The sequence below is a fragment of the Vanrija albida genome (genome assembly GCF_041260175.1).
Source record: "Vanrija albida strain AlHP1 chromosome Unknown contig_2, whole genome shotgun sequence".
Lineage (NCBI taxonomy): Eukaryota > Fungi > Basidiomycota > Tremellomycetes > Trichosporonales > Trichosporonaceae > Vanrija > Vanrija albida.
The window spans coordinates 2,003,169-2,031,016 of NW_027191421.1; the positions used below are offsets into that span (position 1 = coordinate 2,003,169).

General features: G+C 64.8%; 9 protein-coding genes and 2 non-coding genes across 11 annotated transcripts; 7 read left to right on the top strand and 4 right to left on the bottom strand.

The window, feature by feature from the left end:
• Positions 1-1,570: 1,570 nt before the first annotated feature.
• Positions 1,571-3,194, top strand: Q8F55_002420 (uncharacterized protein; the record flags this gene model as incomplete). The annotated part of the gene is made up of 2 exons (XM_069351022.1): positions 1,571-2,763; positions 2,801-3,194. 2 exons carry the CDS (start codon positions 1,571-1,573, stop codon positions 3,192-3,194), a joined length of 1,587 nt encoding a protein of 528 aa, XP_069211408.1.
• A 697-nt stretch (positions 3,195-3,891) lies between these two features.
• On the top strand, positions 3,892-5,294 carry Q8F55_002421 (uncharacterized protein; the record flags this gene model as incomplete). The annotated part of the gene is made up of 4 exons (XM_069351023.1): positions 3,892-4,105; positions 4,141-4,389; positions 4,540-5,145; positions 5,182-5,294. The coding sequence occupies 4 exons, from the start codon at positions 3,892-3,894 to the stop codon at positions 5,292-5,294; spliced, it is 1,182 nt and encodes a 393-aa protein (XP_069211409.1).
• Positions 5,295-5,445: 151 nt separating this feature from the next.
• Q8F55_002422 (uncharacterized protein) lies at positions 5,446-6,763 on the bottom strand (the record flags this gene model as incomplete). Its single annotated transcript, XM_069351024.1, has 3 exons — positions 5,446-6,018; positions 6,057-6,440; positions 6,491-6,763. The coding sequence occupies 3 exons, from the start codon at positions 6,761-6,763 to the stop codon at positions 5,446-5,448; spliced, it is 1,230 nt and encodes a 409-aa protein (XP_069211410.1).
• Positions 6,764-8,006: 1,243 nt separating this feature from the next.
• Positions 8,007-9,587, top strand: Q8F55_002423 (uncharacterized protein; the record flags this gene model as incomplete). Its single annotated transcript, XM_069351025.1, has 6 exons — positions 8,007-8,060; positions 8,100-8,202; positions 8,248-8,307; positions 8,416-8,680; positions 8,719-9,007; positions 9,120-9,587. The coding sequence occupies 6 exons, from the start codon at positions 8,007-8,009 to the stop codon at positions 9,585-9,587; spliced, it is 1,239 nt and encodes a 412-aa protein (XP_069211411.1).
• A 101-nt stretch (positions 9,588-9,688) lies between these two features.
• On the bottom strand, positions 9,689-11,354 carry Q8F55_002424 (uncharacterized protein; the record flags this gene model as incomplete). Its single annotated transcript, XM_069351026.1, has 4 exons — positions 9,689-9,982; positions 10,085-10,174; positions 10,240-10,383; positions 10,590-11,354. 4 exons carry the CDS (start codon positions 11,352-11,354, stop codon positions 9,689-9,691), a joined length of 1,293 nt encoding a protein of 430 aa, XP_069211412.1.
• A 1,052-nt stretch (positions 11,355-12,406) lies between these two features.
• On the bottom strand, positions 12,407-16,877 carry Q8F55_002425 (uncharacterized protein; the record flags this gene model as incomplete). The annotated part of the gene is made up of 5 exons (XM_069351027.1): positions 12,407-12,774; positions 12,811-12,949; positions 12,993-15,287; positions 15,323-16,711; positions 16,746-16,877. The coding sequence occupies 5 exons, from the start codon at positions 16,875-16,877 to the stop codon at positions 12,407-12,409; spliced, it is 4,323 nt and encodes a 1,440-aa protein (XP_069211413.1).
• A 915-nt stretch (positions 16,878-17,792) lies between these two features.
• Q8F55_002426 lies at positions 17,793-17,881 on the top strand. Its single transcript has one exon. It is a non-coding gene; the product is annotated as a tRNA-Val (tRNA).
• A 7-nt stretch (positions 17,882-17,888) lies between these two features.
• Q8F55_002427 lies at positions 17,889-17,991 on the top strand. Its single transcript has one exon. It is a non-coding gene; the product is annotated as a tRNA-Glu (tRNA).
• A 622-nt stretch (positions 17,992-18,613) lies between these two features.
• Positions 18,614-20,307, bottom strand: Q8F55_002428 (uncharacterized protein; the record flags this gene model as incomplete). Its single annotated transcript, XM_069351028.1, has 5 exons — positions 18,614-19,420; positions 19,476-19,660; positions 19,713-19,800; positions 19,847-20,107; positions 20,257-20,307. The coding sequence occupies 5 exons, from the start codon at positions 20,305-20,307 to the stop codon at positions 18,614-18,616; spliced, it is 1,392 nt and encodes a 463-aa protein (XP_069211414.1).
• A 2,071-nt stretch (positions 20,308-22,378) lies between these two features.
• OLE1_1 (stearoyl-CoA 9-desaturase) lies at positions 22,379-24,030 on the top strand (the record flags this gene model as incomplete). The annotated part of the gene is made up of 2 exons (XM_069351029.1): positions 22,379-22,632; positions 22,686-24,030. 2 exons carry the CDS (start codon positions 22,379-22,381, stop codon positions 24,028-24,030), a joined length of 1,599 nt encoding a protein of 532 aa, XP_069211415.1.
• A 451-nt stretch (positions 24,031-24,481) lies between these two features.
• HUL5 (ubiquitin-protein ligase (E3)) lies at positions 24,482-27,781 on the top strand (the record flags this gene model as incomplete). The annotated part of the gene is made up of 8 exons (XM_069351030.1): positions 24,482-24,830; positions 24,863-24,968; positions 25,004-25,169; positions 25,206-26,010; positions 26,052-26,307; positions 26,344-26,935; positions 26,970-27,039; positions 27,075-27,781. 8 exons carry the CDS (start codon positions 24,482-24,484, stop codon positions 27,779-27,781), a joined length of 3,051 nt encoding a protein of 1,016 aa, XP_069211416.1.
• Between the last annotated feature and the right edge of the window lie 67 nt (positions 27,782-27,848).

The window sequence follows — 27,848 nt, forward strand, 5'->3', positions numbered from 1 at the left end:
GTAGTGATGTGTGGCCGAGGAATAGCCAGAGCGAGCGACAGAGATGTCAATCCGCATCCGAGTGAGTGTGTGGGTTGTGACTTTTGGATCTGGCCGATTAGTCGATTTGTGAAATGATTTGGAGTGGAATTCAATTTTCATGACGCGTCTATTAACAAGATTACAACTGGCGGGACGCGGGGAGCGGCGGGTGGGCCGGGTGGGCCGCGGCGCGACTGGCGCAGACTTGTCAATAACGGCATCAACACGCCTGTTCCGTGCCTGCAAGGGCGAGCGGGCGAGGGAACTCAGGGTCATGTCGCATGGTTTCCACGTGTTATGTCCTGACTCACGTGATGGTTGCAGAACGGAAGATCTCTGCGGCTTGCCTGCCGGCCATGTTGCCCCGCTATCGGCGGCACTCACGCGTCCTCTTCGGCGCCTCGGCTCGCTCGCGGCAGGCTCGCAGGCAGGCTGGCTCGTCGAACTCGCTGTCCATTGCACTCGCTCGCTGCTTTTGCTGCTCGACTCCTCGGCCACAACGGATCCCCACTCGGTTCCCCCTCCCCTCCCCCATCCTCTCGCACTCACTCACACGCACACACACATTGCATACACACCCAACCTTAGCTGTCTCGCCCTCTACCAATTGTCAATAACACGTCACCCCTCTCCAAGTCCAACTCTTGCACGCTCGCTCTGCCCTCGCTGCCTTCCCTGCTTCTTGGCCTTCCCTACTCCCTCCCCGACGGCCATCGCCTTGATTTCATCCCAGTCCGTGTCTGTCTGCCCCGATCATGGTCCTTCGGCGCCGACGACACTAGACAATGTTTCATCTTCACCACACTGCCCTGTCCTCTCCACTCAGGCTTTCCCTCTTCAACTCGCGCCCTTCAACATCGGCCGCCATTCTCGCTCGCCAGATTGGCGCTCGGTCCAGACCCATCACACCAGCTCTGACAGCTGCCACTAGACACATTGTCTACAACAACGACGGCAGCGGCGGCAACAGCAGCAGCAGCAGCAGCAGCAGCAGCAGCAGCACGCGATGGCTATCCACCGCAGCACATAGTCACTGGCAACCCGACTTCGGTGCCAAGGCCCCATTACCTCCCATCAAGTCGCAATGGGATACTCGGATCGCACCACGGGTGGCATCCCCTCACAATTCGACATGGCCAACACAGCTATCCCGCGTTGGGCTGCTCAACCGGCCCGAGTTTCGCAGCAGATCTGGCTCCCTCAACACCGTGCGCTCGTTTCACGCGACCACTCGTCGAGATGCACTGCCTCTGATCCCTGGTGTACTGGCAGTCGTCAAGGTAAGCTGCCTCGGGGCTACTCGGCCTCATACGCCACGACGCCACGCCACAGTTGCTGACACTACTGCCAGGGCACTTCACTCTTGACTCTTGCCACAGGCCTCTCACGCATCCTCATATCCTTCTTCCCTCTTGGCACGCTGGCAACGTTCCGACTGGCCCGAGGCGTAACTTGGCTATCCGAAGACAAGCGAGTGCCATATGCTTCCCCCGAAGCAGACGAGTTTTACAAGATGTGGTGCGAGGGCGAGCGCGGCGTGCGGGTCACAATGGACGAAGCTCTGCAACTCGTCCACGCCCCAGAGAAGGAGACGGGCGGCATCGAAGGCTTGCTGGCACCAGACGGTCGTGTGGCATACAGCGTACCACTGCCAAAGCACTGGCGGCGACATGACCCGAGCCGCAAGAAGCCGTCTGTCGACGACTCCAAGTGCGACCACGACGCCTGGGTCCGCAAGACCCAACGCTACATTCGTGCTTCCTTCTTCTTCCTCCCGCCTCTTCCGCCAGTGTCGGTCCGGTACTACAACGAGCTCACTCACCAAGAGCGAGGAGAAGTGGATGCGCTGCGACGGTACTGGATCAGCTTGCGCATGTTCAAAGACAGACTTCGCGTGTCGCGTGTTGTCGTCGCAATGCTCGTCGGCCTCCCTATCCTCCTCCTCCTTGGAGTATGGGCAACCGGTCTCGAGCGCGTGCCGCTGACTGGGCGATGGCGTCTAATTCTCCTCACCCCAGAGGAGGAAGACGTCGTGGCTACAAGTCTCGAGGGGGCCAACTGGTACAAGAGTGTCATCAACCTTCTTACCACGCCTGAGAAGCCAGCGCCGCCTGTTCTGCCATTCTCTGACTGGCGGTGGCAGTGGGTTCAGTCGACACTTCGCCACATCGAGGCGTCCATGATCGCGGCCGCCGAAAGGACGGAGCAAGGCTTACCCCGGCCAGCAGACGCGCCCGATCTGTACCCGCCCAAGCCATCGTACCCCCTCCGACCACGCCCACGAGTATCGGCTCGCCTGCACGCTGCGCTACCAGGTAGCGACGCGATGTCCGGCCTCGAGCACATGGAGCTCGGCCCGCCGTACAACATCTTGATCATGGACTCTCCAGACAAGAACGCGTTCTCGTACGGCTTTGGTGGTAAGGGCGCCGGCGGCATCGTCATCTTTACTGGGCTGCTGGACGAGATCATGAAGCACAACAATGCGCCGCCGCCCCCAGAACCCGCACCGCAGTCTGGTGGTCTCTTCGGTGGCCTCTTCTCCACAACCCCGCGGAGAGTGAACGCACCACCGCAGCCGACCGAGGAGCAGACTCTGCACCTGGCCATGGTGCTGTCGCACGAGATGGGCCACCTGCTCCTGAGCCACCACCTCGAGACTCTGTCTCATCAGCAAGTCCTCTGGCCGTCTATCCTGAACTTCAGCATCGACTTGCTCCGCGCCTGCATCTGGCCCTTTACGTGAGTAGCGCGGGCGACAGCTGTTCTAATGTTGCAGCATTTTCCTTGGGCCAACGGTGAACGACGCCCTGGCTAATGTTGGCCGCACAAGCGCCGAGGAGATGTCGCAGAGGCTTGGGCATGTTGGGTTCGAGTACAAGCACGAGTACGAGGCGGACCTGAGTGGGCTTCGCCTCCTCGCGCACGCGGGGTACAACCCGCGGTCGGCAGTGGACGAGTACGCGTCGTCTGTCACCCACCTCGAGGAGATTGAGAAGGCGACGCTGCCGTGGTGGTCGCTGTTCAAGCTGTGGGCGTCGTCACACCCTTCGCCTGACGAGCGTGTCAAGGCGATGCGGGACGAGCTCGACCGCTGGGTGCGCGAGGCGCAGAAGGAGAAGGAGGGCAGTCCGGTGAAAGGAGGGAATGAGGGGGCGTGGCGCGCCGAGTGAGTGGGCGGGTGCGCGGGTGCGGATAGAGCGTCTTGTGTGCGCTTGGTGTAATGTTTGTACTTTAGGCTGTAGGAACACTGCTCTTCGCGACCGTTAGATGCATGGTCGTATTGTGAGGGGGGGGGGGGGTCCCGGTGGGTGCGTTATGAGTTGTTGGAGAGACGCTGGAGGTGTGGATGTGGCATGCAGGATGCCACCGCACGGTTGTTGGATGATATGCATGCCGGCGTGCAGTCAGCAACGCCACAGAGGGTGGATTCCCCTGTGGCGAAGTGGTTAGCACCACGAGCGTCGAGCATTACCTCCGCTTAGAAAAACCTCCCGGGTTCGACCCCCGCTCAAGCCTGGTCTAATCCAGTGATCCTCCGGGTGAGGATTGGACCTAAAACAGTAATAACCTATAACCCAACCGAAACCACCCCAATTACAAAACCAAAACAAACCAAAAAAACAAACCCAAACCAAACCAAACCAAACCATTACAAAAGCAAAACAAAACAAAACACGGAACGAACCTCCCAGCAACGGGAGTAGTAGTTTGCGAACCTCCGGCTGGCCACCGGAGTAGTAGACGTGTTTTTGTATTGCATTAGACTTGGCCAAAGCTGATAGCAGTCGCGTCGGGCGACCTCCACATTGGTGCACCACTTGACACTCGCTCCTCCTTCTGAGACTTTCACTCTGCCCAACCCTTGCCATGACCACAGCCTACCTGTGGTCGCCCGCGCTCGAGGCGGCCGCCGACGAGCTCCCGGCGAACCGCGGCCGCTCAAGCACGGTGCACGCGCTCATCCGCGCGCTCGGCCTGGTCTCGGACGACGGCGGCCCCGGCACGGCGCGCGTCGTCGCGCCCGACCCGGCGCTGGGCTCGGCGTCCGAGCTCGCGCGGTACCACGCGCGGGGGTACGTCGGTGGGTGCGGCGGGCGGGGCGGGGGCTAACGGCAGAGTACCTGCTCGAGGCGCGGGGCGAGTCCGAGTCGGACACCGAGTCTGACGACGACGCCGACGGCCCCCGCAAGCGCCGCCGCACCATGGGGCTCGAGCACGACTGCCCCCCGTTCCCCGCGCTGCCGGCGTACGCCTCCCTCGTGGCGGCCGCGACGCTGACCGCGTGCGCGCTCCTCGCGCGGGGGGAGGCGCGCACCGCCGTCGTGTGGGACGGCGGGCGGCACCACGCGCTCAAGGGCAGGGCGAGTGGGTTCTGCTACGTCGCGGACGCGGTGTTGGGGATCCTGGCGCTGACGCGGGCGGGCGTGCCGGCGGCGCGGGCGCCAGGCGGGGCCGGGGACTCTGGGGAGAGCGGCGAGCCCGGAGAAAGTGAGGCCTCACAACCCCCCCGCCCAGCCCCCCGCGCCCGCATCCTCTACCTCGACCTCGACCTGCACTACGGCGACGGCGTCGCGCAGGCGTTCGCGTCGCCCACGCACTTTCCCCACCCGCTCAAAGGCCGCCCGCGCCCGCCCCAAGTCCTCACGCTGAGCGTGCACCACGCTGCGGCTGGCTTCTTCCCGCCCGCGGCGCCGGGCCTGACCCCAGCGGACACACCGCACCCGTTCTCGCTGTCGCTCCCGCTCGCGGCGTACGCCAGCAGCGCGACGTACGCGCGGCTCTGGGCCAGCGTCGAGCGCATAAAGGCAGCGTACAGGCCGCACTACGTCGTGCTCCAGCTCGGCGTGGACGGGCTCCCGCGCGACCCGGTGGGGCGGTACGGCGCGTGGGGTGTCTCTGGTGACGGGGGGGTGCCGGCCCTCGTTGGGCGGGTCATGGCGTGGGGCGTCCCGACTGCCGTGCTCGGCGGAGGCGGGTACGACAGCGCTAACGCGGCGCGCGCGTGGGCGCTCGCCACGGCCACGCTGGTCGGCCGCGACGACCTGCGCCCCGCCACTGACGTGCCGGACCACGACGGGTGGGAGGCGTACGCGCCGGGGTATACGCTGGAGGTGGAGCTGAGTGGGTTGGGGGGAGGGACGCGCTGACTGACCCAAGGCCATATCCCCGACGAGAATACCGACGCGCAGCTGGCCGCCGCGTACGACGCGTTCAAGGTGCTCGCGGCGCGCATCGCAGAGATTGTAGACCTGCACGACAGGCCCGTGTAGAGTGCATGTAGCATAGTGGCATTGGGCCGCGGCCCGCCGGCGTATCTAGTCTACTGCGTCTGCACCCAGCGCCGTATCCAGTCTACTGCGGCTGCACCCCCAACGCCGTATCTAGTCTACTGTGTCTGAACCTCCAGCGTCGTAGCTCTCTCTACTCCCCCTCCACCCCCAGCGTCTGGTCCTGGCACCACTTCCACAGCCCCTCGACCGCCTCGCGGTCGTTGAGGTCGGCGCGGTGCGTCCCCTTGCGCATGTAGCACGTGACATACTCTCCGCTGAGGGCGCGCGCCTCCTTGACCGGCAGCTGGCCCACCCACACCTGGTTGAGCGCGCCCTCGGCCTGGGTAAAGTTGATGAGGCGCATCAGCCACGGATTCGCCTCGAAGCGCCCGGCCTCGGGCAGATGCTTCCAGATGTTGGACGCCGCCATGCCCGGGTGCACGGCGATGCTGATGATCTCGCCGTCGGCCCCGGCGCCCCCGTAGTGCCAGTGCACCCACTTTGCGAGCGCGATATTGGCCCACTTGCTCATCGCGTACTCCTGCCACAGGTCGACCTGGGCACCGGGCCGGCGCAGCGACTCGTACTTGACCCCGCCGATCGGTGCCGACAGGTGGTTGAGCGACGTGATGGTCAGCAGGCGTGCCGGGTCCTCGGGGTGCGCGCGCGTCGCCGCCTGCAGCAGGGGGATGAGGTGCTTGTAGAGGCGGGCGTGGCCGAGCGTCTGGGCGTGGGGTCAGTCGTGAACCGTCGGGCACGCACGTTGACGCCAAACTGCATCGACACCCCCTGGCGCGTGTACGCGCCGGGCGGGAGCGCCATCTGCCCGGCGTTGGCGTACAGCACGTCGAGGTGCGGCTCGGCGGCGATGAGCTGCGCGGCCGCGGCGTCGACGGACGCCAGGTCCTCAAGGTCGAGGTGGACGAAGACGAGGCGCGCCCTGTCGGCTGCGCTGCGCACCGGCGCCGGGCTAGCGTACTCCCACTTGAAGAAGAGGTTGGGCTCGCCCCCGCGCAGGATGTTGTCGATGGCCGCGTTGGCGCGCGCCTCGGACCGCGCGGCGATGTACACCTTGGCCCCGGCGTCGAACCACGCCTTGGCGGTCGAGTAGCCGATGCCGCCGGCACCGCCTGTGACGAGGACGACCTGGACGCACGTCAGGGGGACAGCCGCGGCAACAGGCACGTGGGACCTACCTTGCCGTCGTACCTGCCCATCCGGTCCAGCGTCCACCACGGCTTGACCCAGAAGACGATGGGCGCGCCGCACGAGAGGATGCTCTCGACCCAGAAGGTGAAGAAGGCGGCCAGGCCGCGCACCCCGCCGTACGGCCACTTGGCACGTGGGTAGCGTTCCGGCTTGGAGCCAGGGCGACCGTTGACAAAGTCGCTCGCGACGTGCGGCGTGCGGTTGGCGAGGGCGTAGAGCAGCGCCACGACGGCGAGCAGCGCGAGGAGCTCGAGGATCATTGCGTTGTGGTTGCGGTGAGATGGGTGGAGACGAGATGGCCGCAGAGATGGTACGACTGTCTTGACGACGCGAGCAAGCGATGGGATGGGCTGCTTGCGCCATGTGGGTGGGCCCCAGATGTGCCTTTTCCTTGACGACGAGCCTCCACCACGCGAGCCAGCGAGGAAGCCAGCGACGCGCGGGATGGGCCGATCGCCCGGGGCGCGAGTCGGAGGCAGATCACTAAACGGGCCGGTGAGATCTGCCACCGCAGCGTATGCATTCGCCGGCCAGTGGATGCGCTCGCTGTTCGGCTGCATCTGGCCTCGCAGAGAGCATTGTCGCCCAGCGCAGAATGACAACGGAGATAGCCCCCCGTGTGTGACTTTTGTTGCTGGGTGACAGCCCACATTCCCGGTTGGTCTCAACCATATTTCGGCTCACCGGCAGGCACTCCTTCGCAAGCACTCAGCCCAGCCAACCAACCACCTTGTCCAGACTAGCCAGACTGTCGCTGATCAGACCAGACCGTGACTTGCACGTGTCGGGTAGACGGACCTGCGGGGCCGCGGGGCTGCGGGGCTGCGGAGTTGCGGGGTCAGTGGGCAAAGGACGAGCGAGCCGCTGCTTGCGTAACGGCCGACTCAGGACACGCCCAGGGCCAGGACAAACCATCCAAACATCCACAACGTGGTGATACAACTCGGGTTTGCCCGCGTCGCGTCGAGCGAGCAGCTGCATTGCGCTGCGCTAGCCATCCCGACAGCCGCTGCGGTGCAGGCATCATGTGGCCAGCGACACGGCCACATGTGCGTCGTAACGGTGGGTGACGATGCCCGCTGGCCTGCATCATCGACGACACGACGGCCGCGGAACAAGTTACCGGCGGGCGGACGGTCAGGCGGGCGGGCGGGCGAGATCCCGGCCTGCCTGCCCACCTTCCTGCCCGATTCCGGTCAGGTGTTGTCGTTCCTCGGCGCAGCCACAAATAGCTCGCCCAGCTCGCCCAGCGGCTGCCCAGGCCCGCAACCGCAGCAACGGGCTAGCGTCGTCGACTCTTGCTGTTTGTTGCCCGCTGCGCGCGACCAACGGCAGTGCATGCACCTCGACATTCCTTTAAAGGTCTGCTGTCTCTTGTTCTTGCTCTGGGTCTCCACTGGGTCTCTGCTCGCTGCACACACGTACAGGTCGATATATAATCAGTTGATAGACGGCACGGCACGCGCATCACACACACGCACACACGCACACACGCAAACAAACATGTCCCCCGCACTCGTTCAGGTTCTCTTCGCCCTCGGCACGGCCGCAGCGACGGTGAGTCCCGCGCACAGCCCCAGCCAGCTCACACCCCAGGCCAAGGCGCAGGTGCTCGCCACTGGCCCCATGGGCGCGACCAACCCCCCCGCGCCTGTGTTCGGCACGCCCATCAACCAGAACTCGGACGCGCGTCTGCTCAGTGCGTCGGCTCGGCGCCCGCGCGCACCGCAGCTAACCACCCCAGGCCTCAACGCCATCGACGACTGGTGTGTCTTTGCGCCGCAGCACCCCGGCGAGGTGATTGGTGAGCAGATGCCTCGCTGCGAGCTCCGCTAACGCCCAGGCAATGTCGGTTAGTCTTAGCGTCACGCATGCGGTGCAGCGGTCTAGGAGCCCAGCTAACTCCCGCCAGAGGGCGAAGTGGTCGCGTGGTGCACCCAGCCGCGCAACAACGCGCGCGTCATCCCAGACGGCACCGTCACCTCGGCGCACTTTGTCAAGACGCCCGTGTACTGGCAGATCCAGGGCTTTGGCGACTTTACAAAGCTCAACATCGCGGCAGGCGACGCCGGCGGCGAGCTTGACCCGCACGGCGCGACCAACCTCGGCAACCCCGTCGGCGGTAACGTGACCACGACCGCCACGGGCCCCGACGTCTCGTACGAGGAGTGGATGAAGTGGGTGCCGCGGCGGCCATGCCACTAACCGCGCCCAGCTACATGTCGTACAACCAGTTCTGCCTCCGCATCTGTATCGGCGAGGGCGAGTTCTCGGCGTCGACCATGTGCCAGCACACGCTCGACCTCATGGGCTGCCAGTGGGTCATGCCCGGCGACTACACGGACAACAGCTTCACCGAGTGCGACGGCGACGCCGCCATCCCGCCGGGTCTGTACCCGCTCCCTGGAGGTGGCTACTCGACCTTCCAGCAGCGCTACACTGGGACATACACCAACACGGCCCCTGACGGCGTCAAGACGACCGGTGTGTGGACCCAAGGCGAGGTGAGTGTGGCGGGGCGTGCGTGTGGCGTCGGTCGCAGCAAGGCGTGGCGCGTGACGCGCCGGGCTGTCAGGCATTCCACAAGTAGCGCGGTGGCACTGACTCCCCTTCTAGACGACCACCCCGGCCGCACCCGCCACCACGCCCAAGACGTCCAACTGCAAGACGTACTCGACCATCTCGAACGGCATCCCACTGGCGCAGCTGGCCGCGGGCGGCGCGTACACTGGCACGCGCAGCTCGGCCGTCAACGCGCAGGTGACGTCTGTCGCGCCCACGGGCCCCACGCCCAGCGTCAACATCACGGTCGTCAACTCGACCGTCGTCGGCGCGAACGGCACGACGGTGGTCAACTCTACACTGTCGAGCACCGTGTTCCCCACGTCGACGTCGCAGTCGCTCGTGATCGTCACTGTTGTCGACTCGAGCGCCGGCGGCGCGGGCGACCCGACCCCCGGCTCGCAGAGCGGCAGCGCGGCCCCCGCCGCAAGCTCGCGCCCCTCGTCGGGCGCCCTCCGCGCCGCTGCGAGCGGCGTCCTCGCCCTTGCTGGCTTTGGCGCCGCTGCCCTCATTATCCTCTAGTTATCCCACCCTTATAGTGCCCGGACAATAGTCGCTTCTATTTTGCATGATGCTTGCACACAGCTACAGATCGCACTAGAAATACACGTCGTGTCGGCCGGCTATGCCGCCTCGTCTCGCGCCTCTCGCGCCACGACAGCCGGGTCGGCGTACTTCTCCAGCCATTGGGGCGGGCGCCAAACGACGCCCTGCACCGTTTTGCGCCAGTAGTAAGTGTACCCGTCGTGCGGCTTGAGCCACCAGCCGTGCCACGCGAGGTCGCCCTTGACGAGCCAGACCGCGGGGTCGCCCATGCGGCGGAGGAAGTCGAGCCGGATGAGGCCGGTGCGCCTGTCCTCGCCGCGCGGGAGGGGCCAGAGCCACCCGTTCTCTGGCGGCGTCCGCACGTCGCAGTACTCTGGGAGCGTGGTGCCGTTCGGGTCGGCGGGCGTGGGGCGGCAATGTGGCGCGGGCGGCAGGCAGAACTAGCATCAGCAAAAGAGGGGAAGAGCACCCACCATCAGCTCGCCGGTGAGCACGTCGTCGTCAAACGAGCGCACGATCTCGGCGTGCGTCATCTTGTCGATGCCCTCGGCGAGGGTGCGGAGCTGGGGGATTAGCGAAGTGGCGCTGCGCACCGGCCGAGCCGGACATAACGCCGGGGTTAACCCACCAGCGGCCAGCTAAACCCCGTGACGAGGCCGGTAAAGTGGTGGTGGTAGGCCGGCCAGCGGGCGAGCGACGTGCCGGCGTATATCGGCTTGCTTGCGTCGTGGGCGAGGAGCGTGTCGAGAAAGTTGGGCAGGTTGAGCACGGACTGGGGGATTAGTGGCGCCAACGGGGTTTTGGGGTGGCCGGCGCGGCGGTCCGGAGCGCAGAGCCCGGCTGCCAGATATGATGGCGCCGACGGCCGGGCTCTGCGTCGAAAACTGCGTGAAGACGTCTCCGGGCAGCCTGCGAGAGACGCGCGCGCCGCGCCGCGCCGCCCTCATCCCTTGCCCCCACCCCCACCCCCCCACTCACATCATCGTCGACCTTGAAGAGCCACCACGCCGGGCGCCCCCCGTCCCGCCCCATGCCGACGGCGCGGATCCACTCGAGGATCTTGCCCTCGCGGAGGTTCTCGCCGTACTCGAGGTCGAGGCGGAGGAGGTCGCCGTGAACCCTCTGCTCCTCTTTAAGCGCGGCCTCAGTCTCCTCGTCGACGGCCCAGTTCTCCTTGCCCTCCACGCCGACGTGGTACGCGTGCCCGAGGGCGAACTTGACTTCGATGAGGTGCCGCAGCCGCTCGGGGACGTTGAACACGGGGCTCAGGCGGCGGATGAGCGCGCGCTTCTCCGCCGCGGCCGGCTTGACCGTGCTGAATATCGTGAGCTTGATGAGCGCCGGGGAGGTGAGGGCGACGCTGGCGTTGGCGACGTGCGGCGCCGTGGCGCGGTCAGCGACGGGCGCGTACACCGGCGGCGTGAGGTCCGGCAGCGCGAAGTCGCCCATCCACGGCGCGGCGTAGATCTCGGGCACGAAGCGCGGCGGGTAGTCGATCGGGCCCCAGTCGCCCTGGGGCGCGTAGCGCGCCAGCGGGAGCGGAAGCACGGCGACCGCGTAGTTCCAGTACCAGCGCCCGTGCTTGCCCCAGACTGTGTGGTAGAAGGCGGTGTAGAAGGTGACGCAGGCGAGGAGGAGGACGAGGAGCGCGGTCGTGCGCGGCCGCCGCGCGGCGCGCCGCCCGGCTGAGCGCGCGGCGGACGAGACGTGGCCAAGCACGCGCTGGTGGTGGCTTGCGCGCATGGGTCGTGATGGGGGGACGGGGGAGACGCTGTTCTTCTTTTTATGCTGGATGCTAGGCGAGGCGAGGCATTGCGTGTGCGTCGAGCAGCTGGCCACTGGCGCGTAGCTGGCACGGGGTATAGGTGCCCCCCGTCCCCCCTCGACGCTGCGGCACGGCTTGGCAGGTCGCGCCTGGGTGCCAATAGCCCGCGCGACTCGGCTTGCTCTGGGTGTTTTTTTGCACCACAGGCGAGCAGCCCGAGAACGAGACTGCGCCTCAGGCTCTTCGCACCAGGCCTAGTCGCTCAGGCATCGCTCGGACTTTATGGTCCTGTCGTCGTCAATCGCTGCCACACCCGCTCTAAAACGTCAGGGAGCGGCGCCACATTCTCCCTCCTCCCTCCCCTTTGCTGTGCTGCCCTGGCAGAGAGTGCAGGGGCACCGGTGTATTTCGTGCATTCTTGTGCTTGATACACCGTGCAGAAAAATAAACACGCAGAAGGAGGGCTGGCAGCTCGTGCACACTGCCGCTCCGCCTTAGCTTCCGAGCGAGGCACAAGGTTTTCTGACTGACGACGCTGCGGGCCGCGCTCCCGCTGCACTGCCACGCCACGCACGTCACCTCAGGCTCGTCCGCTTCAGGAAGCTTAGCGCCATAGCTAGAGATGCTTGTTGGTGCGTTTGGGTTTGGGGTACACGCCTGTAAGGACGTTAGGCTGCAGTAAGCAATTTGCATCCATGTGGTCTGCCGTCGCAACACGCGCCGCGTGTGGAATGCGGAGGGCCCGACGCAGCACAGACGCGCCGTGTAATCGTCAACCACATAGGCCATGGGCAGTAGCTTGGGCAGTAGCTTACCTTGCACTGCACTGCTGCTGCTAGCCGCCGAGGCGTCCTCGGCGCCGATTCAAGGCCCTGTGAGCTTACATAGAAGCCGAGAGAGCCGAGTGAACCACCCTGGACGCCGTTGCCCGCAGACTGCGGTGCATCGCTCTGTCATTAATCTGCGGCCGTGCCCGCCAAACGCACATTGCATCTATCTCTAAGAGTATTATAAGTTGCGACCACCCCGCCTACTTCGCCGTCTTGGTCGCCTTGCTGCGGAGCTTGAGGAGGAGGAAGACGAACCCGTACGACGAGATACAGAACAGCAGCGTGATGAGCACGCCCTTCCAGCCGTCGAAGCGGCGCTTCATCTCCATCGTGGCCAGGTACTCGCTCCCCTGCGAGTAGCCGCAGTACGCGCACAGCAGCTTGTTGGTCGGGTCCTTGAGGTAGCCCGAGGCATGCTTCATGAAGGGCGCCATGTACTCGCCGCACGTCATGTTGGCCGGCGGGAAGAAGTAGCCGAGCTCGTAGTCCTTGCAGTGGACCTTGACGTCCCAGATGGGCCACACGAGGAGGCCCTCCATGAGGTACGTGAACGGGTTGAGGTAGTAGACTGGGGTGTGAGCGGGGCTTAGGAGGGGTAACTCACGCCAGTAGCGCCAGAACGCGGTGATGGCCTGGTACGGGATGATGACGCCGGCGAAGAGCATGAGCGTCCCGAGGAGGAGGGGGAGGACGAGGGCGGCGAAGACGGGGTTGGGGGCGTACGCGGCGACGAACTGGCCGATCTGGGGGTGTGAGTGGGTGCAACAGTACACTTGGGACACTTACACCGGTGTAGAGCGCCTCGTAGAGGACCATCTGGAGGAAGACGGGGCCGGCAGCGCCCGCGCTCAGGTCGAGTCCCGCCGCAAAGTACCAGCAGACAAAGTAGAGGAAGGCGCAGAGGACGAGGTACGGCCACTCTGCGACAATCTCGCCGACGACAAAGCACTGCCACGAGTAGAACTTTGCCTTCTTCTCGCGCGTCTCAAAGATGTCGCGGTTGGCGATGAACTTTGGCTGGGTCTGGACGATGACGCCGGGGGCGACGAACACGAAAACAACGATCGTGAACAGGCGGTTCTGCAGATCCGCGTAGCTGTTTCCGAGCTGGTAAAACGAAAAGCCCGAGATCAAACCGACGAGGATGTGCAGCGCAAACTTGTTGGCGACGTACTCAAAGTCGCGGTACAGCTGCACGCTGGCGCGCTTCATCACGAGGCGCATCTGCGTCCAGGTGGTCGCGGCAAACTCGTGGTCGTCGGCCTCGTCGATGGCGGGCGCGCCGGCCGCGCTGGCGGCCTTGAGCGCCTCGAGGTCGCGCACCATCTGCGCGCGCTCCTCGCTCTCGAGCCACACGTCGGCCCAGTCGCGCCCGAGCGAGTGCTCGCCCGACACGATGTCGATCATGAATTCTGCGGGGTTGACGTCCTGTGGCCACGGCACGCCGCGCGCCACAAAGTACTCCTTGAGCGCGGCGATCGCGCCAAAGTACACGGTGCGCCCGCCGCCCTTGAGGAGGAGCAGCTGGTCGAAGCCGGCGAAGAGCGCCGCGCTCGGCTGGTGGATCGTGCACAGGATCGACTGGCCCGTCGCGGCGAGCTTGCGCAGGAACGACACGATGAGGAAGCTGCTCTGCCCGTCGAGGCCGGACGTCGGCTCGTCGAGGAACAGCAGGGTGGGGCGGGACACGAGCTCGACGCCAATGTTGAGGCGCTTGCGCTGCTCTATGCTGAGGCCTTCGCCGGGCACGCCGATGATGGCGTCCTGGATGTCCTCGAGCTCGAGGAGCTCGACAATCGTGTCGACGTACGCGAGCTTCTCCTTGTCCGAGAGGGAGCGTGGCTGGCGGAGGAGCGCGGAGAACTCGAGCGCCTCGCGCACGGTAGCCTGGGGGAGGTGCACGTCGAGCTGCTCGCAGTATCCCGTCGTGCGCTGGAACGACACGGGGAGGGGCCGGCCGTTGAGCGTCACCGTGCCGGTGATAGTCCCCTCGGACTTGCGCGCGGCGAGCACGTCCATGAGGGTAGTCTTGCCTGCACCAGACGAACCCATGAGCGCAGTGATGGTACCAGCCTTGCAGTAGCCCGTGACGTGGTCGAGAAGCTGGAGGTCACCGGCGCGCGTAGGCACCGTGTAGCAGATGTCCTGCCACGTGAATGTCGTGCCCTGGGTCGCGATCGCGCCGGTACTAGCCTTCTCCGCGGCGGCGCCGTTCGCCTTCTCGTTAAGCACCTGGGTGTCTCCCCCCTCCTCCTCGTCTCGGGGGGCAGTGCCACGCACCACCGATTCCGCCTTGAGCGCGCCGCCGCCGCCGCGCTTGTACACGGTCACGGCCTTGGACGAGCCCGCAGCCGGGAGCCGCTCGAGGAACCACATGCCGAGGGCGATGCTGGCGATCCAGAGCACGATGATGATGCCAAAGTTGCGGCCGACGTGGCTCGTCGAGAACTCGAGCACGAGGCGGAGATACTCTGTGCCGTCGACGACGGTGGTGCCAAACTCTGCGCCGGGGAGCGCGCACCCGGCCGGCTTGCCCTCGTACCCCGGGCCATAGGGCGCGCGGAGGGGCGGCGCACACTCAAACTTGAGGCCGTCGAGCTGGCCGGCGACCATGGCCTCGAAGCCGTAGTACACTGGGCTGAGCCACCGGATCCACGCGAACCACGGGTGCATGGACGGCGTGTAGATTGCGAAGCCGCCGTACATGATCATGAAGAGGAAGACCGCGCCCGTCATTTTGGACGCGTTGTGGAAGTTGTTGAACGCGTACCCGATCGCGCGGAAGATGGACGAGAAGATGAGCGCGGTGAGGAAGGTCGCCGCGAAGCAGATGAAGAACTGGCCGGCGTCGTGGCGCAGGTCGGCCATCCAGTACGTGACGATGACGAAGAAGAGGTTCTGGAAGAGGTAGATCGGGAGGTCGACGAGTGTCTGGGCGAGGAGGATGACCGAGGGGCGGTACATCGAGTAGGCCTTGTGCTTTGCCGTCACTGCGCGGCCCTGGAACGAGGCTGCGACGTCTGAGAAGCCGAGGATGGCGGGGAACATCATGGTCATGAAGATGACACCTGCGCGGAGGTACTGCGCGTCAGCGCCACACCCCGCACGCAACCCACCAAGCCCGTCGTCGTCTCGGACACCTTGTAAAACACGGACCCATTCACCAAGCCCATAACCAGCGTGGTCACCTGGCGCGCCCAGAAGCTCCACTGGTCGCCCCAGCGTTGCTGCGCGTGGCGGATGGTCGCCGTGTGAATCTGCTGGAGGTAGCTCGCCTTCTGCGCGAGCCCCTTGAACGCGTGGCTGCTCTTCTGCAGGGCGACATACTCCTTCAAGTTACGCGTCTCCTCCTCGCGTGCCGCTGTGTCGGCCAGAACCGCGTCGACCTCGGCGCGCATGCGCTGCGCGACCTCGGACGCCTTGTACGCCGCCGCAAACTCGGCCGCCGTGTTGGGCACGCGGCCCTCAAACCCGGCGCGCACCTTGCGCTCGTTGGCGGCCGTGGCGGCCGTGAGGAAATCCGCCGTGTTCGCGCCGTCCATGTGCTCGAGGCCCAGCGCCTCAAAGTACCCGCGAGCCTCCGCCCGCGGCCCGTAGTAGATCACCTGGCCCTCGGCGATGACAGTCACCTTGTCGAAGCGCTCGTACATGCTGTTTCCAGCCTGGTACAGGGAGAGCACGTTGATGCGCCTCCCGACGTCGCACAACGTGCGGCAGATCCTCACAAACTGCAATGCCGTGTTCGCGTCGAGCCCGCGCGTCGCATTGTCCCAGCACTGCACCTGCGCGTGGGTGGAGTACGCCTCGGCGAGCGTCACGCGCTTCCTCTCGCCGCCCGACACGCCGCGCACGAACTGGTCGCCGACCTTCGTGTCGTGCGTGTTGGCAATGTGGAACGTGTTGAGCACGTCGTGCTTCGCCTTGGCCGTGTACTCTGCCGACGTGATGACCTTGCCGTCCTCGTGCGCGCGCGCACGCTTGCTCGGCGCCTCCATGCGCACAGCAAAGTCCATCGTCTCCCCGACCGTCAGGTTGGGGTCGTGCACCTCGTCCTCAGAGACGAAGGCGACCTCGCCGCGCAGCGGGCGGAACGCCCGGTCCTTGGCCTTGAGGCTGCCGTAGTACACCGCGCCATCGACGCCGGCGTACGCCCCGTGGTGGCCGGACAGCGCCTTGAGGAAGGTCGAGCAGCCTGAGCCAGGGCGCCCGACGACGAGCATCATCTCGCCCGGGGCCAGGGCGCCGCTGAACCCGTCGAGCAGGAAGCGCTCGCCCTTCTTGAGGCGCGGGTCGTGGGTCGCGGCGCCGGCGCGCGCCTGCGAGATCTTGGCGGCGCGGTTGCCTGTCGTCCACACGCGCCAAGGCATGAGCAGGTTGCTCACGTCCTTCTGGAAGTGCACGTCGTCGGCGCCGCCCCGGCCCCGGACGCACAGCCCGTCCCAGGTCAGCGTGAAGGCGTGCTGTGTCGGGTCGACGCCGACGGCCTCGAGCGCCGCCTGGTCCGCCTGGCGGTGAGCGGTGGAATCTACCAAGACCCACCTTGAGCTGCGCCTCAAAGTCCCACTTGGGCTCGTTCTTCGCCTGCTCCTTCTTGGGCTTCGGCGCCTTGTGGAGCGTCGCCTCCGAGTCGCCCTTGTGCGCCGTCGCGCTGGGCGTAGGTTCTGAGGTCATGGTGTGTGAGTTGTCTGGGGGGGCCACCACCCCGGGCTGAGTATTTATCGTCGCCCGCCAGCTCTGGCGTCGGAACCCCCGCCCCGGCAGCCACGGCGCCGCCGCCGACGTGCACGCCGCCGCCCAGTCAGTGGCCTGAGGTCATCAGCGCTGGGCGCGCTGGGCCAGGCGCGGCCGTGCAGACCGCTCGTGCACAAGCAGCAGCATCAGCGACGGCCCATCTCGCATCGTCTATCCGGGTGGGATCGGCACCGATGGTCGCCGACAGGGTGAGCGCCACGCCACAGCGCCACAACCGCCCACCGTGGCGGCGGCCGACCAAAGATAACCTGGTACCGTGGCGGAAGTCAGGGCGGGCCGACAGCGACGGCAAACTCTCTGTCGGTCGCATTTGGTCATCGGGCGGCCCGGCGCCGCACACTGGCGCCGATGTGTGCTGGGCCGCGCGTGCATGTGGGCGGCGGGCATGCTGCGCGGGCCGTGCAGGCAGCACGCGGCGTGCAGCAGGCCACGACGCACACGCTCGCTACCCCGCAGCCACGAGCAAATTTGCCACCGCCAAGCCGTGAGGAGCAAAAATACGCAGTCGCCGGCGCCGTGGCCTCGCCGAGCGGAGATTCGGTTCGGGCCGGGGAAACTGCGTGCCCGTGCCGGTCGGCCGTGCTGGTGCAGGACGGCTTGGCGGCTGCGCTCAGCATTTTCCACGGGGGGGGGGAGGAGCATCGACGGCGACTAATTTCCTTGTGGCTCGCCGCATCGCGCATCGCACCTGCTTGGTTACCCCGAGCACGCCGGGGCGAGCACGAAGATCCAGGGGAGTCGTGCGTGCACCGTCTCCTCGCACCCTCGCACCGTGGCGGCGCACACGCCCCCCCCGCGCGCCCATCACCCCCGCCCACCCCCTGTCCCCATCAAGGCCACTTAGCTCAGCTGGTTAGAGCGCATGCTTAACACTCGATCGAGCGCTACGCATGAGGTCGGCGGTTCGATCCCGCCAGAGGTCAGACGTTCTCTTCGCTAGTATATCGGTTAGTATAACCGCCTCTCAAGCACGGGAGACAGCGCCGAGAGGTGCCGATCGCGGTAGAGCAGGGTTCGACTCCCTGGCGGAGAATGGTTTTGTGTGTGGGGGGTGCGGGGGGCTTTTGTGGTGGTTTTGGGGGGATGAGGTCGTGTGAGAGAGCAGGAGGATGCGTATGGGGAGGCGGAGGAGGTCGAGGAAGGTGCTGAGGGTGGTGGTGGGACGAAGGTGGTCGGTGCGACGATCTCGGCACGTGGTCAAAGCTCTCCGTCATCCGCCACATCCCTCCTGCTCCCTCACGTCACGCTTGCTTACCAACCGCGCAGTCCCCAGCCGCCATGCTTATCTCGGTGTGTATGTATGTCTCTGCCTCCTGCACCAGCCGAGTGGCTCAGGGCGAACCCGTAATCTGCTCAGACATGGTGAAACGAACGCGGCAGATTGTGCCACTAGTCGGCTCGGCAATCTTGTCGCGCTTGTCGATGCGTCTGATTTCCGCCACTACCGATACGTACGTCCGCTCTCTCGCAACCACATGGGACACGCCCTCGCTCCCTCCGGCGGCATCTCACCCCTCGCCCCTATCCCGCTCCTATCCCCCGCACCCGCCGCCGAGACAACTGCTGCATGCCATCACAACCCTGTACACATGCCCATACAGAATCGCACTCCCTTGCTGATTTTAATTTGCTACCGATAATGCCACCTCGTACACTTAGAGACGGGCGTGGTCAGTGCCGCGGCCGACACCGAGAGCCTTCTGCTTCTGGCGGATCGTCTCCTGGCGCTGCTGGAGGATGGGGAGACGCTTCTTGAGCTCGACGCGGGCGACCTGCTGCTGGTGGACAGCGTCGGGGCCGTCGGCGTAGCGGAGGGTGCGGACACCGGCCCAGAACGAGGCAAGAGGAGTGTCCTGCGAGATACCCTCGGCACCGTGCACCTGCATGGCCTTGTCAATGACGTCGAGGGCCATAGCGGGGACAGTGTACTTGGCGACACCAATGTCCTTGAGGGCGCCCTTGGCCTTGTACAAGTCGATCTGACGGGCGGCGGCGAGGGTGATGAGACGGCCCTGGTCGATGCCGGCGCGCGAGACGGCAATGTCCTGGAGGATGGTGCCGTGCTCGGCGAGCACCTTGCCGAACGTCTTGCGCTGGGGGTTGGAGACGCGGAGGAGGAGCAGGTCGAGCGAGCGCTGGGCAATGCCGATGGTGCGCATGCAGTGGTGGAGACGACCGGGGCCAAGACGGGCCTGGAGCATCTCAAAGCCGCGGCCGAGGTTCTGCTGGCCGCCGGCAACGTCGTCGAGGTCGAGCTCGACGTTGTTGTAGATGACCTCGCAGTGGCCCTCGGGGGCGTCGTCGTAGCCCATGATGGTCATGGGGCGGACAACCTCGACACCGGGGAGCTTGGTGTCGACAATGAAGATCGAGTGGCGCTTGTACTTGTCGGCGTTGTTGGGGTCGGTAACGGCGACGACAATGTGGACAGCGCAGCGGGGGTCACCGGCACCGGAGATCCACTAGGTAGGGTTAGCCCGGCTCGGTCGGTCATGTGCCTCTGGCTGGTTTACTCACCCACTTGTGGCCGTTGAGGATGAGCTTGTTGCCCTTGCGAACGGCAGTCGTGTTGCGGAGGTTGGAGGCGTCCGACGAGGCAATGCCGTACTCGGTCATGGCGAAGGCCGAGCGGATCTTGCCGTCGACGAGGCCGTGGAGGAACTTGTCCTTCTGCCTGTCCGAGCCGAAGCGAGCAATGACCTCTGCGCGCACGGTCAGTCCGGTAAACTCGGGTCGGACAAAGTAGCTACGTACCCATGTTGCCAGTGTCGGGGGCCGAGCAGTTCATGGCCTGGGGGGCGAGGTGGGGCGAGTAGCCCGAGATCTCAGCAATGAGGGCGTACTGGGGCTGGTCAGTGCTGTCCTCCCGGCCTGTCGGCCGTACTCACCTCAAGGTTGGTGATACCGGCGCCCGAGCCGCGGGCGAGGTGCTGGAACTCGCCGCCCGAGAGCCAGAGGTTCCAGAGGCCAAGGGCCTTGGCCTTGGTCTTGAGCGTCTCGAGGATGGGGGGGATGCTGGCCCATCGCTCGGGGCCGTGGGCGGGGAGCTGCTGGTGCCAGACGGCCTCGGCGGGGATGCAGTCCTCCTCGACAAAGGTGATGGCCTTGGAGAGGAGCTCCTCGCCCTTGGGGGAGACGTGGGGCTTGATCTGGGCGTGTTAGACGGGTGTGGAATGTTCCTCGGGCGGCGTTCGGAGGCGACGCCGGTGGAGGGGTGGGAGTGGTCACGGTAGTGGTAGCGACGGCGTGCCCCACCCCCCAACCAGCGGCGTCGAGCCCAGCCGCGGGATATACTCACGAGGTTCCAGGTGCCAGCACCAAAGTAGGTTTCGAAACGAGGGTCAGACATGATTGTTGTTTATGAGTGGGTGGGGGGATGTGGGGAAGATGTCGGTGAGATGAAAGGGAGCGTATATATGGATGTCGCTGAATCTCGGTCGGTTTCGTGTGCATCAGTTGTCAGCGTGGAGACATGTTGTAGCCGGATGGACCGGCGCGGCGCGGCGGGCAGCTGCTGCACTGTGGGGTACTCCACTCGCGAGCTAGCTGGAAACAACGGCCCGGTTGTGCTAGGAAATGGGGGAAGACGAGGGAAGGGCCGCTTTGTAACCGGAGCGGAGTCTCCTTAACCGACATCCAACGGCCGCCGCCAAGTCAACTTGAAGACTAATACAACTCGAGGGGCGTAAATGGATTAGAGATCCGCGGGAAAAGCTAATGCGCACGGGGACGGGCCACCACACGCCGTAGCCGCCGGCTGGGGCTGCAGCCATTCGCGACAAGCGCTGGACCGGCTGACTGCAACTGATACAGTCATGATGGATGGCACATTCCTCCAGCGAGCTGCGGCAAGCCGGCAGGATCCACCCGCTACTGCCAGGCCGCCGTCACTTGCCGCCGGCCACACGTGGCGGGTTTGATAGCCGCTCTGTTCGCCGGCGGTCAGACAAGGCAACAAGGCGACAATCCGCGGGAATGCAGACGCGCAAAACTCGGCTGAGCCGGGGCTGTTATCCAGGTGGGCTGGTTAACTGTAGCACGTGGCAACACGTGATCTCCATGCGTCATTCACGCGCCTCTCACGTGTGTAATTCTTTAAACCGTCCACGCCCTTAGCCCTTTACGTAATTCCAAGCCACGGTGCACGGTCACGCCCATGGCTGACCCATGGGTGGCGTTGGTGCGGGGGAGGCGCGAAGCCCGCGGCGTCCTGCGGAGGCAGACCGCCGACTGGGAGCTGGGCGGGCGCCGGTAGACGTGTGCCGAGGGTATGGGCAAACGACGCTAATTATTGTGGGGCGGGATCAAATCCAAATGGACTATACCCGCGCTGGGCTGGCTGGGCGTGGGCGGCCACTGGGCGGGCCACTGGGCGGGCACTGGGTGGTAGCCAGCGACCACGTTGCTCGGCCTTGGGCCGCGGGCCGTCGTTTAGCAGCCAGCCAGCCAGCACGCGCCCGCCCATTGCATGTTCCAAGATAAGATGCGTCTGGGCCCCACTTGGTAGACTGTGGCAAGTCCAACAGCCGCCCACTGTATGTAATACGCCGCACGCCGCCACGCCCGTCGCCACTCGGCTAGTACGGTCACGGTACGGTAACAGTCATCGACGCCTCACCCCCAATTAACATGATGCATGTAGTCACCGTGCCTAGAGCAAAGTCGCGAGCGATGCGATGCAATGCAAAGCGGATGCTGCCCACCACCACCGTTGCTCTTGCGTGGGACACAGAAGCATGCACGAGCAACAGCTTTTGCATCGCCGTCCGCTGCACACCGCTGTCCCTCGCACGGCGGCCGCCGCAGTGACAAGAGTGGGGAATCTGCCCCACCACTCGTCGCTCACTATCAGCATGACGGCGCGGAGATAATCAGCGACTTGGCGCCGCTGCTCCGATGCGACTGGATTCCCAGCCAGCCAGCACCAAACACCTTTTGTCTATCGCAGCTCCTTGACGCGCACCACGTGCAGCGCCCGCATGCATGTGCGTTGACGCCTCCGTGCATCATAGCATCCAAGGTATGATGAAGACGAGTGTATCGCTGCAGGTAGATTCCGCGAAGCCCCGATGGAGCCGATTGCCCGGCCCTGAGTCAACTTCCCCAAAAGTCGAGATGGCACATCACCATGGATCACTATGGACCTTGCGTGGGCAGCCACTCGCAACGACTGTTAAAAGCTCCATACCACACCACGGGACTCGCTCGTCACCACAGGTCACTCTTTTAGACTCTTGCATTCGCTTGGCTCTTCCTCGCCACCGCTCGACCCTTTCCCCCTCTCTCCCCCCAGCGCCGAACACCTCGCCGCCACCCACCGCCGCCCCGCCACCCTCGGAGCGCGCACCGCTCGGAGCTGCCACAGCCCGTTAAAAAAACCCAAGCCAGACGTCATTTCTCACGAACAACGCCTGCACACAATGTCCGCCGCTACCAAGACGCCCCCGGCCAAGGTCGCCGTCAACGAGATTGACCCCGAGGCCGACGACTTCCAGACGCCCGACAACTACGTGACCAAGACGGTGCAGAACCAGCAGCGTCTCCCCCCCATCACCTGGTCCAACCTCCTTTCCAACATTCAGTGGATCTCGACGCTGGCGCTCACGATCCCTCCCGCGCTTGCGATTTACGGCCTCACAAAGACGCCTCTGCTCTGGAAGACGTTTGCCTGGTCGTGAGTAGCGCGGACTTTAGCGGAATGTGGCACTTGCTAACCACCCCCCGCAGCGTCGTCTACTACTTCATCACCGGTCTCGGCATCACCGCCGGCTACCACCGTCTCTGGGCCCACCGCTCGTACAACGCGTCCAAGCCCCTCCAGGTCGCCCTCGCCCTCGCCGGCGCCGGCTCGGTCCAGGGCTCGATCAAGTGGTGGTCCCGCGGCCACCGCGCCCACCACCGCTACACCGACACCAAGCTCGACCCCTACTCGGCCCACGAGGGCTTCTGGTGGGCCCACATGGGATGGATGCTCGTCAAGCCCCGCGGCAAGATTGGCGTCGCCGACATCTCGGACCTGAACAAGAGCCCCGTCGTCCGCTGGCAGCACAACAACTACGTGATCCTCATGGTCCTCATGGGTCTCGTCTTCCCCACCGTCGTTGCCGGCCTCGGCTGGGGTGACTGGGCTGGCGGCTTCTACTTTGCCGGCGCCGCCCGCCTCGTCTTTGTCCACCACTCGACCTTCTGCGTCAACTCGCTCGCCCACTGGCTCGGTGAGACCCCCTTCGACAACAAGCACACCCCCAAGGACCACTTCATCACGGCGCTTGTCACTGTCGGCGAGGGCTACCACAACTTCCACCACCAGTTCCCCATGGACTTCCGCAACGCCATCAAGTGGTACCAGTACGACCCCACCAAGTGGTTCATCTGGACCATGTCCAAGTTTGGCCTTGCCTCGCACCTCAAGAAGTTCCCCGACAACGAGATCAAGAAGGGCCAGTACACCATGAAGCTCCAGGTTCTCCAGGAGCAGTCGCAGGAGATCAAGTGGCCCGTCCACTCCAACGACCTGCCCGTCATCTCGTGGGAGGACTTCAAGGCCGAGGCCAAGGAGCGCTCTCTCGTCGCCATCCACGGTTTCATCCACGACGTTTCTTCCTTCATCGAGGACCACCCCGGAGGTGCCCACCTTATCAAGAAGTCGATCGGCACTGACGCCACCACTGCCTTCTTCGGCGGTGTCTACGACCACTCGAACGCCGCCCACAACCTACTCGCCATGATGCGCGTCGGCATCCTCGACGGCGGCATGGAGGTCGAGCACCTCAAGCTCGAGGGCCTCCGCCGCAACCTCTCGTCGGCTTCGCTCGAGTCGGGTGTCTCGTCGGCCTCGTCCGTCTCGGTCAAGTCGATCCTGTCCGAGGTCGAGAACATTGAGAAGCACAAGCCCGTCTACCAGCCCGTCGCCATGGTGTCCAACCCCTACACTTTCTCCATCCCCCCCTCGGAGAAGCTGCGCATCATCCAGTCGACGCCCGAGGTCCGCCCCACCGTCCTCTCGCGCCTCAACTCGCAGGGCAACTCGGTCGCGGGCTCGCGCCCCGTTTCGCCTCCTCTCTCTCCCTGATTATCTCGCGCAACTCGCGTGTGAATAGAAAGAACAGTCGCGTTCGGGTCAAAGCTCGGTTTCTGTTTCATTGGTAGCATCAATACAATATCATCCCCTCCCCCCTTGCATCAAACAATCCATCCGCTGTCCAATTTGGACAAGCTTTACAGCATTCCTTGTATCACTGTTGCTCAATTCGAGCTTATGCAGATGTGAATACGTGCGACGTGATGCTGCTTTGTGCACTGTGTTTGCATGGACGCGGCGATGCAGAGTCGTTTGCATGGATACAAACGCCTGCGTCGGCGTTCGTTGCGTGGGCCAGGGTTGTGTCTGTAGAGTTTGCCACGCACTTGGTCAAACCTGACGTAACCGCGATAGTCGACCGCGACAGTGCCAGTTCAGTCGTCCAACCCACAATCACTCGACCATTCCACCACACCACCATTCTTGACCCAGCATACACACAATGTGGAACCCAGACGGCAGCGGCAGGCATGCCCCCGTCAATCTCTCCACGCACTCGTCTTCGTCCTCCTCAGCGCTGCTGAGCTCGATCCGCGCCGAGCGCGCCGCGCGCGAAGAGGCGCGGCAGCGCGAGGCGGCCGCGACCGTGATCCAGAGCCTGTGGCGGGGGCGCAGCGCCGCCGCGCGCGTGCAGAACGAGCTGCTCGACGCGTTCGAGAGCGGCCACTTTCCCTCGGTCGAGCGCGGCGCGCGCGCGCTCGTCGTCCTCCTCGCCCAGGATCGCCCGGCGACGCGCGACCGTGTGGGCAAGATCCTCGAGGCGTGGACTACGGCTGCGCGCCAGCTCAATGGTGGGTGCCAGTGCTGGCTGTGCTGACGACAGACGCGGGGAAGTCGGCGTTCGCGGAGGGCCTCGCCGACCCAGAGTACCTGCTCGTCCTGGCGCTCGTGTGCGCGAGGATACTGGGCTTCGTCAGCGCCAGCCCTAGGTGAGTTTTGGGGCACGGCGCGGCTGACGGCGCAGGACGCAGCTCGCGGCGCATCTCCTCTCGTCGCTCGACGCCTTGTTGGAACCTACGGCGTGGGGCGCAGTGCCAGACGCTCAGCGCGCGGCGTTTGTCAGCGTGCTCGCGTCGCAGCACTGGGTTGAGACTGCCGTTGCCGTGCTGCAGAACCTCGTGGCCGCGAGTGTAAGTGTGTTCCCGCGACCGCCGCTGACTTGCAAGCTGCCGAAGAAGAAGCACGCGTCGCTGCAGCCCCTCGTGCGCCTGTTGACCCCGGCGATCCTTCCGGTGACGACAGACTCGCCCTTGGTTCCACCACTCGTCAATGTGCTCCTTGCCGTGCCGTCGCTCGCGTCGTCGATCCCCATCGCCTCGGTCCCATACCTCACCACGCATCTCGCACTATTCTCGGCGCTCCTTCCAGCAGCTGCGGCGACTCCGGCGATCTTGACGCAAAACGGGCTGTCGAGCGAGCTGGGGCGCACCCACTTCCTGGCCAACCTCGCTACGTTTGGAATCACCGGCGGATTGCTGGCAAGAAACGGGACACAGGGGATGAAGGACTGGATGAAGGTCGTCGGCACTGTCATTGGGACGCTGGCCGAGGGCTGGGGACAGTGGGTCGAGCGTGCCAGCGCGACTGGGACCAATGGTGCCAAGACGCGCGCGCTTGCTCGCGCGGCCGAAGCCATCGACAGTGACGACGAGACGAGTGACAGCCGCAAGGTCCAGCGCCCGCCACTCGCGGCCAACGTCAGCACCAAGTTGCTCCTGCTCACATCTACCGACCAGCTCTCCACAGTGGCCTCGTTTGTCCTCAACTCGTCGGCTGCCGGCGTGCTGGGCGACTTTGCCGACTTTGCTCTCGGCATCCTCAAGGCTTTCAGGGGTTCGACACGATGGGAGGGCACGCTGGATGCCCTGCTCGAGGGGAAGCGTGGGCGCGCGTCGGTCAAGCAGCTGTGGCGCGAAGGTGTGCGCGGCAAGTGGAGCAGCTCACGGAAAGCATGGGACAACTGGCAAGAAAGTGAGTTGCCAACTATTTTGACGAGAGCTCACACAATGCAGACCCGAACACGTCCGTTCTGCTGCTTCTATCCCACCTCTACTCGCACTACCTCCTTCTCACTCCCGACGACGAGTTCTTCGCCCAGCAGAGCAACCCCCTCTCGCTCGACGAGGTCCTCGACCTGTCGACGATATGGCGCGACCTCGCGTTCTGGGGCTACATGAACGGTGTGGCTGAGGTCCCTTCCAGCGTCAGCGGCACAGAGGAGGTGCGGTCGTTGTTCACCCGAGCGGTCACTCGTGTCGCCGAGAGGAAGTAAGTGTGCTGTACGTGTCAGCGCTAACGCCCCAGTGCACGCCACAAGTTTGCGCCAGACAACTTCTGGGTCATGCAGACTGATCTTCAGGGCTTTGTCCAGGCTGTCAAGGACGAAGACCACGAGCTCAGCGGCGAGTCCGAGGAGCACCACGACGGACCGCGCTTCCGCACACGGCACCTGTCTCGTCGCCAACTCGCATTCAGTTCGCCCCGCCTCGGCCTCCTGAACAACCTCCCCATGGCCGTCCCCTTCAACACCCGACTGCAGGTCTTCCGCGAGTTTGTCCGTGCCGACCAAGAGCGGTTGGGTATTTCTCGCTACGACCGACGGACGAGACACCGAGCCACCATTCGACGAACCAACCTCGCCGAGGACGGGTTCCGGCAGCTCAACCGACTAGGCCCGGCTCTCAAGGGCACGATTGAGATCAGCTTTGTGGACAAGTGGGGCCAGGAGGAAGCTGGTATCGACGGAGGAGGCCTGTTCAAGGAGTTCTTGACCGAGATGTCCAAGGAGGCATTCGACACGGAGCGTGGGCTGTGGCTCGCAAACTACAACAACGAGCTGTATCCCAACCCCCACTCGTACTCGACCGAGTCGCATCAGCTGCAGTGGTACGGCTTTGTGAGTGTGTGGTGTGGGGCGGGGCTAACGCCAGATTGGCCGCGTCCTTGGCAAGGCGCTGTACGAGGACATCCTCGTCGATGTGACGTTTGCTGGCTTCTTCTGTGGGTTGGTTTGTGGATGTCATACTAACCCTCAGTGGCCAAGTGGCTCGGCCGCCAGTCGTACCTCGACGACCTTGCGTCCCTCGACCGCGAGCTGTACCGCGGCCTCGTCGTGCTCAAGAATTACCCTGACCCGGAGGAACTGTCGCTCAACTTTACCATCACCGAGGACGACTTTGGCGTGGCCAAGAGCATCGACCTTGTCCCCGGCGGTTCAGACATTGTTGTGACGGCTGCCAACCGGCACGAGTACATCCAGCTGGTGTGCCGGTACAAGCTGGACAAGCAGATTGCGCAGCAGAGCCGGGCGTTCTTCTCGGGCCTGTCGGACATTATCGACCCGACCTGGCTCCGCATGTTTGACCAGCAGGAGCTGGCTCAGCTGCTCGGCGGCGAGGAGACGCCAATCGACCTGACCGACCTGCGCCAGCATGCGCAGGTGACGGGATACGAGGACGGGTACACGCCGCAGCTGTTCTGGAAGGTGGTCGCGGGGTTCACGCAGGAGGAGCGGCGCTCGCTGCTGCGGTTTGTGACGGGCTGCTCGCGCCCGCCGCTGCTGGGCTTTGGGTACCTCAACCCCGGGTTTGCGATCCGCAACGGCGGGGCGGACGTTGAGCGGCTGCCGACTGCGTCGTCGTGCGCCAACCTGCTCAAGCTGCCCGACTACAAGAACGAGCGGGTGCTGCGGACCAAGCTGCTGCAGGCGATCAACAGTGGGGCTGGGTTCGACATGAGCTAGGGGGGAGGGGGTGTTGTAGACTAGATAGCATGCGGTCAAGATGGTACATTGCGGGTACAACAGGTGC